The 14,996-nt window shown below is 31.6% G+C and overlaps 1 protein-coding gene across 4 annotated transcripts; it reads right to left on the reverse strand.

Annotated features, from left to right (window-relative positions):
- Positions 1 to 4,029: 4,029 nt before the first annotated feature.
- LOC143248653 (uncharacterized) lies at positions 4,030 to 11,114 on the reverse strand. Of its 4 annotated transcripts, XM_076497181.1 has the most exons (3): positions 10,933 to 11,016; positions 9,812 to 9,996; positions 4,030 to 6,474 (listed from the first exon to the last, which is right to left on the reverse strand). In XM_076497181.1, the coding sequence occupies exon 3, from the start codon at positions 6,195 to 6,197 to the stop codon at positions 4,305 to 4,307; it is 1,893 nt and encodes a 630-aa protein (XP_076353296.1). In that variant the 5' UTR covers positions 6,198 to 6,474; positions 9,812 to 9,996; positions 10,933 to 11,016; the 3' UTR covers positions 4,030 to 4,304. The 4 variants fall into 4 exon arrangements, with proteins under 4 accessions (XP_076353296.1, XP_076353293.1, XP_076353294.1 ...); XM_076497178.1 differs by lacking the exon at positions 9,812 to 9,996 and having other exon boundaries at positions 11,006 to 11,114; XM_076497179.1 differs by lacking the exon at positions 9,812 to 9,996 and having other exon boundaries at positions 10,933 to 11,054.
- Between the last annotated feature and the right edge of the window lie 3,882 nt (positions 11,115 to 14,996).

The raw sequence follows: 14,996 nt of genomic DNA on the forward strand, positions 1-14,996 counted from the left end.
CGGCGGGAAAACAAACTTATCTGAAATGTTTGATTTAAGGAAGTTTTATGAACGATAACCGAGTCTGAGAGTAACAATTGAAATCTGAAGTTAAATATACAAAAGACATTACAATTGAAGAATTCTAACTAAAAAGTGAATAAAAGGTCTTTCTACGTAATGTGTAGGTTTAATAAGTAACGTTATTCGTCAGACACTGTGTAAATTTTAATTTACTCTGAAATCATGTTAACTAAACTGTAGCTCTCTTAGTGAGGAAAGCTAGTAGACATACAACCAATCAGTACCACAAATGAAACTATTAATGTACTAAAACTAGATTATAACAACGAGAAGTAATACTAGTAATAGTATTATAAATGTCATGTGTATAAAAATATTAGCCTGTAACTAAAAGCTGTATGTATGTTATTCTATTTGGAACCCCTTAATAATATTAAAATTTAAGTTAAATCAAGATAAATCTAAAATGACAAAAGTAAAACTTTAGTTAACATCAAAAATTTATTTTTTTTCTAATTCTTTAGTGTACAACTTGCCTTTAGTATGTTTTAAAACTTGTTGACTTTTTCAAATATGGGAATATTTGCTTTTTAAAGTTTCGTTTCTTGATTGACGGTTAAAGTAACTTGTAATATACTATTAATATTACTACAAGTAGTTAGTGATCTATAAGTTCAGGTATATTCTGCACGACCTGAGTAATACGAATAGTAATACCTGATACAAGGAGAATACATAAGTTCAGAAAAATAATCAATTCACAATAAAAATGTAAAATTCTATAACGAAAGGACTTTGGGCTTTTCAACTTCAGAGCTATAAAGGTCTACCCTTTAAAAGTTATCGAGTTACAGGGTTTCATACTTTTGTCTTTAAATTTAATTAGTACTTTTAACTTATGATATGGAATAAGTACCTAAGCTTGTGTAATACAATAATATATGTTTGCTTTAATGTGATTCTAATTTGAGCTACAGGTACAGAAAAGTTCTTGTTTTAATTAATAGTTAGGTCTAGGCTGAAACTAATAAATTCACAATGCAGTGTTAAGTCACAGACCTTAATGGTTACTGTTATCTGCCAAATCATTTTTTAAATAAGCAAATACAATATGTAGGATATTCTTAATAGTTTATTGTTGTTTGTGTGTAATGATAATTTTGTTTTGTATGAAGGTAAATACAGTGTCACACACACATGAAATATGTTTTGGAGGTAATGGTCTTGAAAATAAGTTAAGGGTCTCACAGAATAAAAATGTTATGTGTTAGGTAAATGTTCTAATAAAGGCTTGTGAAAAACCATGTTGTTCTTGGAAGAACTTGTTAAATAAACAACAAAATCTCCAAATCAAACTGAAGTACAAAAGCAATGTTTTTAATGCAACAAAAATCACAAAATAAGAAGAGCAATAATAATTAATTGGGTAAAAAAGAACCAGAAGATGAACAAAAATATATTTTGTAGTACTATTTTAAATGTCAAAGAAGCAATTTTGAATCCTAAATGAATAATTAGTAATGAACTTGGTATCCAAGTGTCATCACAAAGGTTCTAAATATATGATTAATAACATATTTAATATTACAATGAAACAAAATGTAAGATAAATAGTGAATTATTTTTTATTTTTTAACATGCCCATCAGGAGCCAAGGGATGTTTTTACATTTTGTTGAATGTTAAAAATAAGTTCAGTATGGAAACTGCCAGAGAGGGTGTTTTTGAGACTTATGTTTTTGAGACAAGCTTCTGTTTGTTAATTGGTGAAATACAGTATCCTTAAGTCTCCATACTGCTGGTATTAAGGTGTACTTGCTGTGATTAAATTCAGTATATATATATATATATATATATCAGTAAAGCCACATTCTCAGCATTATTAATTAGGTAATTACCAACCTTTTATACTTTGCCTAGACATGATATGCAGATTGAATGGAAATCACAAAAGTGCAAAAGAATTAATATTATTAATGGCAATTACACTAATCTTCCATAGTCAGACTAAATCATTAAAATCTATGCTTCATGGGTGTATTAATACTTCATTGTTAGAATCTTCAGATCTTTCCTGGTACCTTTCAAGAGGTACTAACATAACTGTACACCAATCTGCAGTTTCGTAAAATTAATTGTGGGCTCAGATTTTACACACACATAAACACAATTTACATTTTATTATTTGTTACTTTAAAATTTTCCAAAACATTTTGTTTTCACCTGGAATGATATACAACAAATTTGGCTTGGTTGCGTGAGAATAATATTGTGGCCAAATGTTGCTGTGAACTACCCATTTATAACCCATTTTATCAACAAACACTGCTGATTTTTGATTCTCTGTGTTAGCTCTCCATACTGTTATTTAACATTTAAAAACTGTTCAAACCCATCATATTAAACTTAATCTATCCTTTGAAACTGTGAGGTAATTTATCCAAAAGTTTACCTTATTTCAAATGAGTACGTTTTGAACTTGTGTAACCAGTTAAAGGCATTAACTAAATAATTTATAAATATATCACTTTACACAAAAATTGTATGTAATCATTCCTTTATTATTCATGTAAATCCAAATTAAAATATAAAACAGTGTTTCACACTGTGAGTTATAATGGAATATGAAAAGTAGTTCAATGCAAGTTAACTTGCATTCTTGGTTGAACCAAAATCAGAGGGAAAATCTAAGTAGAGAAAAACTCGCTACAATAATATCAAATAAAGCCAAGATGTACACATCGTGGTATTGTACATGTAATATATCCTTTAATTATGATGTTTTAAAATGAAAACAGAATTTTTTAACTGACTTGATATGACCATTTTATAACTTGTGACAAAATGTAAAATACACTTCATCTCAAATACATATAACAAATCACAATTTATACATATTAAAAATAATTGACCTTATACCACAAACTTAGTTTGTTTTCTTAGACTCCTTAGATCCATTACAAGAAAATAAACTAACATATTACAAATCTTACAGAAGAAATTTTAATTGATTCTTAGGTGTATACTGGACATCACATGCAACAAAGTTTATTTCTGAAAACTACACAGTTTAACAGTTATCAAACATTTCTTTTGAAATAATAAAAGTAAATACATAAAACAAACCTATTCATAAGTTCCATCATTTGTCCTTCTTCTGTGATCATAGTTTTTGGTTGGAAAGAGTGGCTTTAAATTTTTATTGGTGGCTTTGGTACAGATTCACACAGAAAATGGTGGATTATACAACTACTTCTCTCTCATTGCAGTTCAACTTATTTAGAAGAATGAATTAATTTCAGATACAAATGAATATCTTGGATCATATGACAATGTTCCTTCAGTTACTTACACTTCTATCATTTAGACTTTATTAGGTTATAGAATAGCCTTCAATACTTTCTTTTCCCGTGTATATCCTTCTCATATGTTGAAAGGACACTTTATGCAAGGAAGTGCATATCCATCTATGAAAAATTTTACAACCCTTTTGTGAATGAACCATCACCAGATTTACAGAAATCTGGTCACTATATCTCACACCTGCAAGTTTATGTGACTGAATGAAAACTATGGCCATCTGCATATGATTGTTGATCTTAAAAGCACAGCTATATTCTTGGTAAACACTGTAGTAATGCATTTTGCTTGTTACTGAAAACAGCAGAGGACTTGAATTGGTTGTTCCATTTCTTCCTGTCACAGTTACTCATCAACTTCAAATTATTTAAAAACTAACACTTCTTTAAAGTCTGAGTCCACAAACATGGGAGAACACACTGCTCATGACCATATGTGTACACAGTCGTAACCTCCATTTGTCAGTATCACATAAAGAATAAATGAAATGATCAAAGGAATAGAAACTAGAAGAGTGAAATGTGGATGTTCAAGTTGGCATCCCAGCCCACATTATGTTGGTAAGGTGCAAATTAGTAAGCCCAGTAAATAAAATATACTAGTATATAGGGTCCAAACAGTGTTTTGTAAATACCCTTATTAGCAACTAAAAATAACAATCAGGTACTGTGGGAAAAATTTATTTTTCAATATTTATTTAATACATTCTTATATTTATCACAAGATGTTAGGAATTATATTTAGAGTTTCTTTATTAAAATCTATTAATATTAATTTTTTGTATGAATATATATACACACACAGATACCCATGTGACACTGAAACTGATTCAATGTTCTTATATTATATTTGATATAGTTGCACCTTTAAAGGAAATATTAAATTATCAAGCATATAAGTCTATATTCCAGAACAAATTTATTTTTTTAACTTCCTTTCCGGTTACTTAAATTTATTAAATTTTTCACTTGGCTCAAAGATATTTAAGTGTTTACTGTGGTCTTGGTTATCTCCAGTACAATTTTTAGCCTGAAGGTGAAGTAAAGAATCCAATTTTGGCCACATTATTGAATTATTGGAAGGAATATCAACACAAGAGTAAAACTCCTCTACATTTTCATTCTTTACTATGCCCGTATAATCCAGCATCACATGCGTCTTAGCTGTATCGAGCACCTCAGTGTTCATGATTTTAGTTTCTTTACAAGGATTACGTAAATGATTCTCCGAACATGAAGACAGCATGGCTTTCTTTCTCGATCCATGTTCTTCACCTTCATAATGTCTGAATGCCTCTGTAATGTCATTAAAATGTGAAATATTGCAGATATCACACTTAAGTACATCTCTCTTATCATCAGAGTCTCTAGTTATGTTCTTGAGTTTAGCATCGCCGACCTGATCTTCTAACTGTCCTGAGTTTGACGATGCCCATGGAATAATTTCAGGTTTATCCATCTTCTTTGTATGACTATTATAAAATTGTTGCAATATATCTGGTTTGTTGGAACAAAATTTATTATCTAAAGACTGCATGTTCTCAGCATTTAACTCTCTGTTGTCAGCTTCTTTATGGTCAGAATATGTTGGTAATTTTATTACGTTTTTTCCTGTGGCTACAGATTGTAGTTTCTTTTTATGCTGAATGCTTTTAAAATGTTGGTTAATACAACTTGTATTTGTGAACATAACTGCACAAACTTCACAACTCAGTGGACAATCTTCTGATTGTGAAATAAATGTATTCGGTCCAGTTAGATGACTCTCATTGGCAGTTGCATCTTCACACTCTGTATCCTTGTATGTTCCATCAGTGTGTACTTTGATACAAGTGTCATTACTCTCCTGGTTCTCATTTTCAGTAGTGTCACGATTTATTGACATTTTCATTAAGGTTTGTGGAAGGTCAAACATTTGTACTTTTTTGCAATGTTTGGCACTTTTAAAATGCTGTTCAGCACACTCCGGGCCTGTGAAACTTACTGCACAATATTTACACATTAATGGGCAACTCTGGTGTTCTGAAACACGTAAGTTATCACATCTAGCTTGAAGCTTCTCTCCGACAGCTTCAGATTTACTTTCACTGTTGTCAGAAATTTTATCAGTGATTGCCTCACTATAACTGTCTTTACGTTCTTGGTTTCTGTACTTTTGTAAGTTTTCTGCAAGGTCTAAATTTTTTAGTTTCTTCATATGTCTGGAACTTTCAAAATGTTGCTTAGCACATTCTGGGCCTGAGAATCTTACTGCACAACACTGACATATTAATGGATAATCTTTAAATTCTGAAATAAAATTACTGGTAGTTTGAAGACTCTCATTCACAAGTTCAGCTCCACTCTCCATATCATCACAGATTCTATCAGTGTTTACATTATTACATCTGTAGTTACTCTCCTGCTTGCCATTTTGTGTTACATCAGGATTTCTTAATGTTGTCATCAGGCTTTTTTCCAGGGCTAATCTTTGCATTTTTTTATTATGTTTGGGACTTTCAAAATGTTGCTTAGCACATTCTGGGCCTGAGAATCTTACTGCACAACACTTACAAATTAACGTCCAATCCTGTATACTGTCAGGTTGAGTTTGAAGATTCTGAAGAGCAGGTTGACAATCATGTTTTGTATCATTACTGTGTGCCTCCACAGAAGAAACAAAGTTGTCAAAAGAGCTTTCAGCTTTAAGAACTGACTGCATTTCCTTCTTCAGTTTCCAGGTATTCAGCATTTTTTCATGACTTTTACTTTCCATGTGGATCTTAAATGGAACTGGTCCAGAAAACTCTTTGCCACAAACATTGCAAAAGAACAATTTGTGGTGCATGAAAGACATTTTGTTCGAGGAAATATAAATTAAATGTAGAATAATCTCAATAAATTAGTTTGCTGGTGATTTCCATTCAAGTTCTTTCGTGATATTTAATTATCAAGTGTTGAATGGATATAACAATAGCCACTGAAGACCTCACTTTCTGATATACAAGAATAATTTGTTTCACTTGACACAAAGCTCCACAAGTCTGGCCCAGCCTGAGTGTAAAAATTCTTCACAGGCAGTATCAAAATAGCATTTTGCAAAAGCTTTAGGATCTAGAAAGCTTGAGACAACTCTGCAAAAAACATTATGCATCATTGTGTGTGTTTCTCTCTATATAAATACACACATTTTAGAGAAAATTAATACTAATAAAGTCAAGTAAACAAAATCAAAAGAAAGGACTGCACAAGAAACAGCAAATACAAACCTCAGACTAATAACATTAGTTATAACCTAAAAACAAGCCCAAAATATATATACAAAAAACTGCATTAATTGAAAAGATTGTTTGGAAGCTATACTAGTTCATTTTAATAACTGAATGGGACAATTCATACTTGTATAATTTGTTTACTGGGCTACAAATTAGTGCATTTGTACCATAACGGGGGCTGGAATGCTAATTTCAAGATGTAAGTTTTAACTTATTTACTGCCCAAAAGTGGTAGTACCTTATTTTTCTTATTCTATTTTGATTTTTCAATTAATTTCTTCTTTACTTCAGAAAGCAGTCATCTTCCCATAACTGTATGCAGTGAAGGGTGATACAGATGTGGGCTTGAGGTCCCACATCTCACTCTCCTAATTTTTATATCTATTGCTACTCTTTTATTTTTTCTTTATGTGAAACTGACAAATAGGGGTTAAGACTGGTGTATCCCTACTGAAATGTGGGTGCAAATTCTGCAGTCACCTCCAAAACCTAGGGTACATTTTATATCTGCATTATAGCTTGTAACCTGGGGTCTTTTCAATTACTACAGCATTTTTTATTATTTTTTTTATTTGTTTTTAGGTCATAACTAACAAATATATACATTTTCAGATAAGAAGCTTCTGAAGGGAAATGAACACTATAACAATGGGCTCCGTTTGATATAAATGTCTATAGTGGGGGCAACTCGGCATGGCCAAGTGTGTTAAGGTGTGCGACTCGTAATCTGGGGGTTGCGGGGGTCGCATTCCCGGTCGCACCAAACATGCTTGCTCTTTCAGCCGTAGGGGTGTTATAATGTGACGGTCAACCCCACTATTCATTGGTAAAAGAGTAGCCCAAGAGTTGGCAGTGGGTGGTGATGACTAGCTGCCTTCCCTCTAGTCTTACACTGTTAAATTAGGGACGGCTAGCACAGATAGCCCTCGAGTAGCTTTGTGCGAAATTCAAACAAACAAAAAGTGGATGAGTGTAAAGGTATTGAAAAACAAGCTTATGGTACATTAATACAAAGAATTTGGTTCATAAATCAGTGACATTTTATTTTACAAACTTGAAGATGTATATATAATCTTTTATTTTATATATATATAGAATACTAATACTGAACAGTGAAGTAAAATAAACAAAAAAGGACTGCATTAAAAACAGCAAATCTAAACCTCTAACTAATGATAACTTGTTATAAACAAAAATACAAAATACTGCAGTAATTGAAAAGGTACATGCTATAATGTGGAATATAATATGTGTCCCACATTTTGGAGGTGACAGTAAAAGTCGAATCCACATTGAGGTGGGGATACACCACCTCTTTGTCTTAACCTCTCTTTGCCAGTCTCACATGAAGAATAATCAAATAATCAATGGAATATAAAAAGAAATTAGGAGAGTGAAATGAAGTCCAGAACATCCCGTAACTATATCACCCTCAATTGCCTGTGTACAGTTATGGGAAGGTGATTGCTCTCCAAAGTTAAAAAGACAAAAAATAAATAATAAAAAATAACAAGGTATTATCACTTGGGAGTAACAAGTTAAATAAACTGAACTCCTGAAGTTGGCATTCCAGACCCCATGAAGATGGTGAGGCACTAATTAGTAGTTCAGTAAACAAAACATACCAGTCTAAAAGGTCCCAACCAGTTATCTAAGCTAACTAGTATGACTCCCATCCACCACCCATCAAGTCCACTGTAACTACCAATTTTCAGACCCTAAATAATGTCTCTCTCTGAATACTGAAGTATTTTTAATTTCTAATTTGACTGGATAAATAGTGTTAATAATATTTCTTTCATGGTTATTTATACTAATTAAATCATCTATATATTTGTAAGTTAAAGTTAAAATATCTGGGTTTATGTAATTTTTAATTAACCTACTATCATAAAAATAAATAACATGTAAAGCAGTTAGCTCCCATTAGAACTCCTATTACTTGCTTAAAAACCTGGTTACCAAAAACTATAATTATAAATGCAGAAGCTTAATATATCTTTCATATTTTTAGAGCTAAACTTTCTTTCTTCCTATACTGCAAAAGGATGAGAGAACTGTTCTATTAATGAATTTATAACAAAAATTAACTTTTTCTAATGGAATTTTGGCAAAATCAAATGTTTGAATATTCTTTACTTGCTCACAATTTCTTAAATATCTACAAATCCACTGATTTCTTTTTATTATCCAAAACACGTTTCTTATTATTAACACTTGTATTTTTAATTTTATCAAATAAAATGTAAAGTAATTATTTCATAAAATGGTTGGTTATTTAATAATTGTTCTTGCTGAGCTGAACTAGAAATAAATCTAAATTTAATTGGATATTTATCGAGTTTTGGAATAGCACACAGAAAAGATAAATCTAAATACAAATTTGTTTTATGATGAAAATTTTTATAATTATAATCAATTACTGTATCTTTAGATTGCTTAAGATGGGTGAAATAAAACTTGTTTGTGCCAGAGGATAGAAATTTATACTTTTTGTTTTACCTCAACAAAATAAATCGTAAAAGTGCAATATAAATACGTAAATGTATCAATACAGAGAAATCAGACAAACTGTTTTCAAGAATTCTATCAGTATGAAACTATATGGAAGAAAACCCCCTCACAACCCTCTTCATGTCATCTTGTATCACTGTGTCATATTGTGCTGATTTAATATTTTTCCAAAATTATAAAGGAAATTACATCAGGAGTATCATGAACAAATCTTTAGTTGAAACATTTAAATATGCCTATGAAAACTATTTTCAGTGCTAACACACATTTACTTTTCTGTGTTCATTTTCTTGTGAGGTGTTTTCCTACCAGTTGTAAATTGTTTACTATAAACGTTATTCATTAAGTCATAAAGTACAATCTTTGCGTAACATTCATGCTAAAGGCTACAAATATTATTTAAGCACAAAGGACCAGTTGGCCAAACTAGGTAGTCCTGCACACAAAACTCTAAAATAAAAATGAAATGTTCAAAGCCAACTCTTAAAATATCAAGGATTTCCTTCAATTACATATATCTGAAGGTAAAGCATTCCAAATGTCAACTACTCTATAAGAAAAGTAAAGCTGTGTGAACTGGAAATGATCTTTTCATGCCAAACTTGATCTGTGTCTCCTCCACTCTTACCATTCTCACAATAAAGTATCAAAATAAAGATGGTGGCTCAACAATATCAGTTACCTTAATCTTAAACACTTCAATCAGGTCTCCTCTAGTTCTTCTTTTTAAAAGAAGTTCAAGGATCTTATCCTATCCTCGTACAACAACCTTCCACTGTTATATCATCATAATATCTCTTCAATGTCTTTTCTTGGACATGAAACCCAAAATTGCACACAGTTCTCCAAATGTGGCCAAATAAAAACCTAATATAATAACATTATAGACACTAGATTTGTATTCAAAATTTCTGTGGATAAAACCTAAAATTCAATTTGCACTGCCACTAGCAAAAGTACATTGTTTATGTGGTTTAATAAACTGAATACCTTTTCTTTCATAGCACAGTTAGTTATTTCCACCAAAATTATTACTCATAATTCAAACTGTGGTATTCCACATTCAGATGCAGAAAATTTTTAAATTCTGAACATAACCACTTGGGCATGTGTTGCTATACTTTACATACCTAACACGAAATCTTATATTCCCGATGTGTGAAAATTAAAAGCAATAAAAACACTTCATACTACTTTAAAATGTCTATTTTTCTGCCATAGAAGTTACATTTCAAATAAAAGTTGTTTTTTTTGGTTTTTTTTTAATGGAATGCAACAACTCCGAAAGATAATTCTTAAATATCCTCAATTATAGTGTTAATAGAGTAAGTAGTTTAGAAGTCACTGGTAATAACACAATTTCTGGCAGGCATGGCAGTTACTGTTTTTTTGTTTGAATTTTAATTATATTTTATTTTTCGTTATTGTATCAATTCTGTATTCTTTATTTCATTCATTTACTTATATATATATATATATATGCGAATCTGCTAACATTACTAGTATAGGAAACTATGCTTCTATTTTTTTCCTTATTAATATGACAACAATTAAAAATGCTATAAAAATACATAAAGGTAACAATTATCAAAAGGAAGACAGTGATTTCAATACTTCTTTGTTTATTTAATAAAAAATTAGATTTAACTTATAGGGTCAATTCCGTAATCGGTAACCCTAACTTGAAGTTAATAAAATTACATATGATCTGCGAGTTTAATGCTTTTTAACAAGTAATGAAACTTTATTTTATTAATATATTGTGACTATATTCTTTAGGTTACACAATAATTAACAAGGTACCTTTAAAGTGATATCGTTTCATTAAACCTCTTCAAATTTAACGTGTTACTAAATAATTCAACCATATTCTCACCAGAAGTGTTAATGGCACGCTATAAATTTCCAGTTACACCAACATATATACTATCAACCTTATTCTGTGTGGGCGCTATCCCTCAAAACCGAAACCGATTCATTCAAACAGTAAATGCTAATCGACAGATAAATATTTTTTAACTATTTTGACGTTAACATCGCCAACTAGATTAAATTTATAAAATTATTAAATTTATAATATTTCAAAAAAATGTTTTTAACTCAAATATATTTAAATTAAAACCCAAATATGCATGGCCTGGTGGTTAAGGTACTCCACTTGTAATCCGACGATCACGGGATTTAATCCCCGTCACACCAAACATGCTCGTCCTTTCAGCCGAGGGGGCATTATAATGTCACAGTCAATCGCCCAAGAGTTGACGGTGGATAGTAACGACTAGCTGCGTTCCCTCTAGTCTTACACTGCTAAATTAGGGACGGCTAGCACAGATAGTCCTCGAGTAGCTTTGTGCGATATTCCCAAACAAACAAACAAAAGCCTTCCCTCTAGTCTTACACTGCTAAATTAGAGATGGTTAGCGCAGATAGATCTCGTGTAGCTATGCGCAAAATTTAAAACAAACCAAATAATATGCAAACAAAAACTATAGTTTATAATAACGGTTATTACTAATAGTTATTACGAATGATAGTTTATATACAACAGTTTTATTGAGTCTTATATGTTGTCTGAAACTGAATCTTTTATCGACGTTCACGGAGAACAAAGTAATTCTTTGTTGATAGCCCTGTACATTTCTCTTGACGGCTAGTTCGCTTAAAGCACCCATAAGTTTTCACCGACCACAGTATCTAATGTCTTCCTAGAAATAATAACATCCTAAGTTAATTTGCTGAAGTTGTACGGTTCGTAATGTTCGAAATCTATAAATGTTCCTGGTCAAATTCTGTTGTTTTCCAAATAATAAGCGTTAACCACAGTTACAGTTTCCAAGGTTTATAGTATACTGACTGTAGCTGACCAATAATAACAGCTATCTTCTGGCGTTTTGTGACGGCTTGCTTTTATATTTTCACGCGAGATTCTCAAACATTCAAAATATTCGAAAACACGTAAACCAATTATTGTTGATTCTTGCTCTCGAAAATCTCTACACATTTAGTGAGGGTCAAACGCAATACACATCTAACAATATACGTCACCTGCACCAAACTGAAACAAACGTAGGTATTACAATAAACGTATTACGGTAACTCCATTACAAACAAGCAAACTTATAATGGATATACCAAACATAGCACGGAAACGCGTTAATTATGTCAAGAGTCTGTCAGATAGAAACGAAGGCACATCATTTATAACCATTGTCAATAGTTACTCAACATATATAATACCAGTACCGGAATATGCAAGTTCAGCCTATTACAATGTATTAAAAAACACTAAATAAAATACAAACTGTTTAAAACAAAATATTAACTACTACTTACAGAGTACATCAGCCAGGTTTCCACATAAATGTTTAAACTTGCCTTACATATCACACAGATTCCAACAAATGACATTGAAGTACTTCCGTAATAATCTTTATAAAAATAACATTCTAACAGATATTACAAAATATCTCGTATATTATAGAACAGTACCTAAATACATCTCTCCGTTAAACAATTAAATTAATTATAAAACATAAGCCACCTATAGCCAGATAATACAATATATCATTAGATAAAAAGTATTTTATTTACTAGAGAAGAGTGCGTGAGTAATTTAAACAACTTTTAGTGAATGAGTGGGACCATCGTACCGAGCTAGCATTAGAAAAGCGTTCCACACGCTTAAATGATAACAACGTGTTATATGTGGACGTGGCCTATGAAAAGAGTCAGACGAAGTGTTTGCTAAAATGCTATTTCTGACCCTCATATTTAAAATTTACAGCACATAAAACAAACATATCTACAGGAAGGGGAAGAGGACAAAAACAAACCTGACAAACCCTCTCTCCCAAGAAAATACAGGTTACCACCTGAATACCGATATTGATTGATTGATTTTGAGCGACTTGGGAGAATCAGATATTTTATAAGCCTTTTCCTCTCTCCTTGACCACGTTTGGTGCTACATGCAACATTTATTAAATTAGCGTTCACACAAACACAATAGTTTTAGCTTCCTCTTTTCAGAGCCATGTCCATTTATATCATACCATAGAACTTAATGCTGCTTTATCATATTGCTTCATTAGATCTTTTAAGAAACTAACGAACATTTCTATGAACTAATAATCACTTTCTTATTCGATCATATTATCAGATGTATATTTATCACATTATAACTCTTTGTAAATGCACTGGTTTTAAGTAGGAACACGAGCATTCCAAACAATTCACGCGGCGAAAAATCACCTTATCGAATTCTTAATGAAAAATCGACCACCCAAAGTATTTATTACGATATATTATTCGCACATATACCAAAAACACCCTAAAAAGGTTGCTACAATTTCTGGTATAACAATTAAAATATTTATAAAGCTAAAACGTTTCATCTACTATCTACCTACCTATTCACGTCAGAGGAACTAGTGCGGACATGGCTCGGACTATTGCTACATAATGTCTTTAGCTTACTTGATTGGTGTGAGGGTATCCGTTTTTGATATTTCGATAAAATTCATTCACATACAAAAATAGTTATAATATAAATGATAAACATTTCATATACGTATTTAATTATCTTTTCAACCAAATGGATGGCGTTCCACATGGATGGATAGACAAGCGAAAATTTCTAAAGATAAAGTAAATACAATATGTATATGTATAACAAAAAGTAAACAACCAAGAATGTTAAAAGTTTTGAATTTTAAGACGAAGTAGGAATCCAGCCATAAGAAAGTAATGAAACAAAAAACGTATCCTGATATAAAAGTAATGAAAGAAGAACAAAATCAGAATAATAAATTTATAAAATTCAATCCCAATTTCGGCAGCTTTATGAAAGCATGTGCAGATACATGAATAGTGGTGAGGTCAAGCAAAATAGGTTAGTAAGTCTTCAAAAGAATCATATGAATGGACATTTATTATTCATTGCCAATTTTAGCCACAAATTTTTACGAAATTCATGTAATATTACCTTCAGCACTTAGCACAAATAATAATGCTTGATACGGTAACGAATGCTTGTTATAACAGAGGAGACTTCAATAGCATAATGACCAAACTAGAGTGGACGGCACTTGCCTGTTAGAAAATCCAAAATGCCGATGGAGACATTTCGAAAGCCTTCTTTTTTTTTTTTTTTCAACTTTAGAACACTCTCGAAACATTGTTCTCTACAATTGTGTTTTTTACAATAAGCAGTTACTCAACGTGGATACTCTGCCTTAACAGTTTATCAAAGAATATTTTAAAAGCATTTCTTGTGTTCTACAACTTTGAATAATACAGCTCTTGAGAGTGCCATCATTACTTTAAAAATATTGATGAAATGCATAAGGAATTCTAAAATCTGGTAACATTTCTTGCACCATGCGACAACAATAAAGTGGCCTTAAACACAGGATGATATTGGTTATAAAATAAAAATCCCGAAAGATAATATATGCCGCATGTTGATCGAGTTTCTGCTCTATAACGTAACATCTAAGGCTAATTTGCTTACTCGGTTTACAGCGGATACATGATCCCAATGGCTCAGCCAGTAGATACAACACTCAAGGTTAGTAGATTCCGGTTTTTGTATATGTGTTTTGTCTTTTTTTATGGTAAAGCCATATTGGATTATTTGGCGTCTCTACGGAGAGGAATCGAACTCCAGATTGTAGTGTTGTAAATCTGAAGACTTAACGCTGTCCGAGTGGAGGACCCAAACTTCTGTTTATTTGTTTGGTATTAAGTATAAAGATACACAATGAGCTATCTGTGTTCTGTCCACCACAGATATCGAAACCCGATTTCTCGGAATGTGAGTCCGAAGACAAACCTCTGTGCAAGTGAGGGCGCCCAAACTTCTGTTC

The sequence above is a fragment of the Tachypleus tridentatus genome, chromosome 4 (assembly GCF_004210375.1).
Source record: "Tachypleus tridentatus isolate NWPU-2018 chromosome 4, ASM421037v1, whole genome shotgun sequence".
In the NCBI taxonomy this organism is placed as follows: Eukaryota; Metazoa; Arthropoda; class Merostomata; order Xiphosura; family Limulidae; genus Tachypleus; species Tachypleus tridentatus.

What these genes read in the sequence shown, in the direction of transcription:
- LOC143248653 (XM_076497178.1), bottom strand. Translation starts at nt 6,197, where the DNA reads ATGTCTTTCATGCACCACAAATTGTTCTTTTGCAATGTTTGTGGCAAA.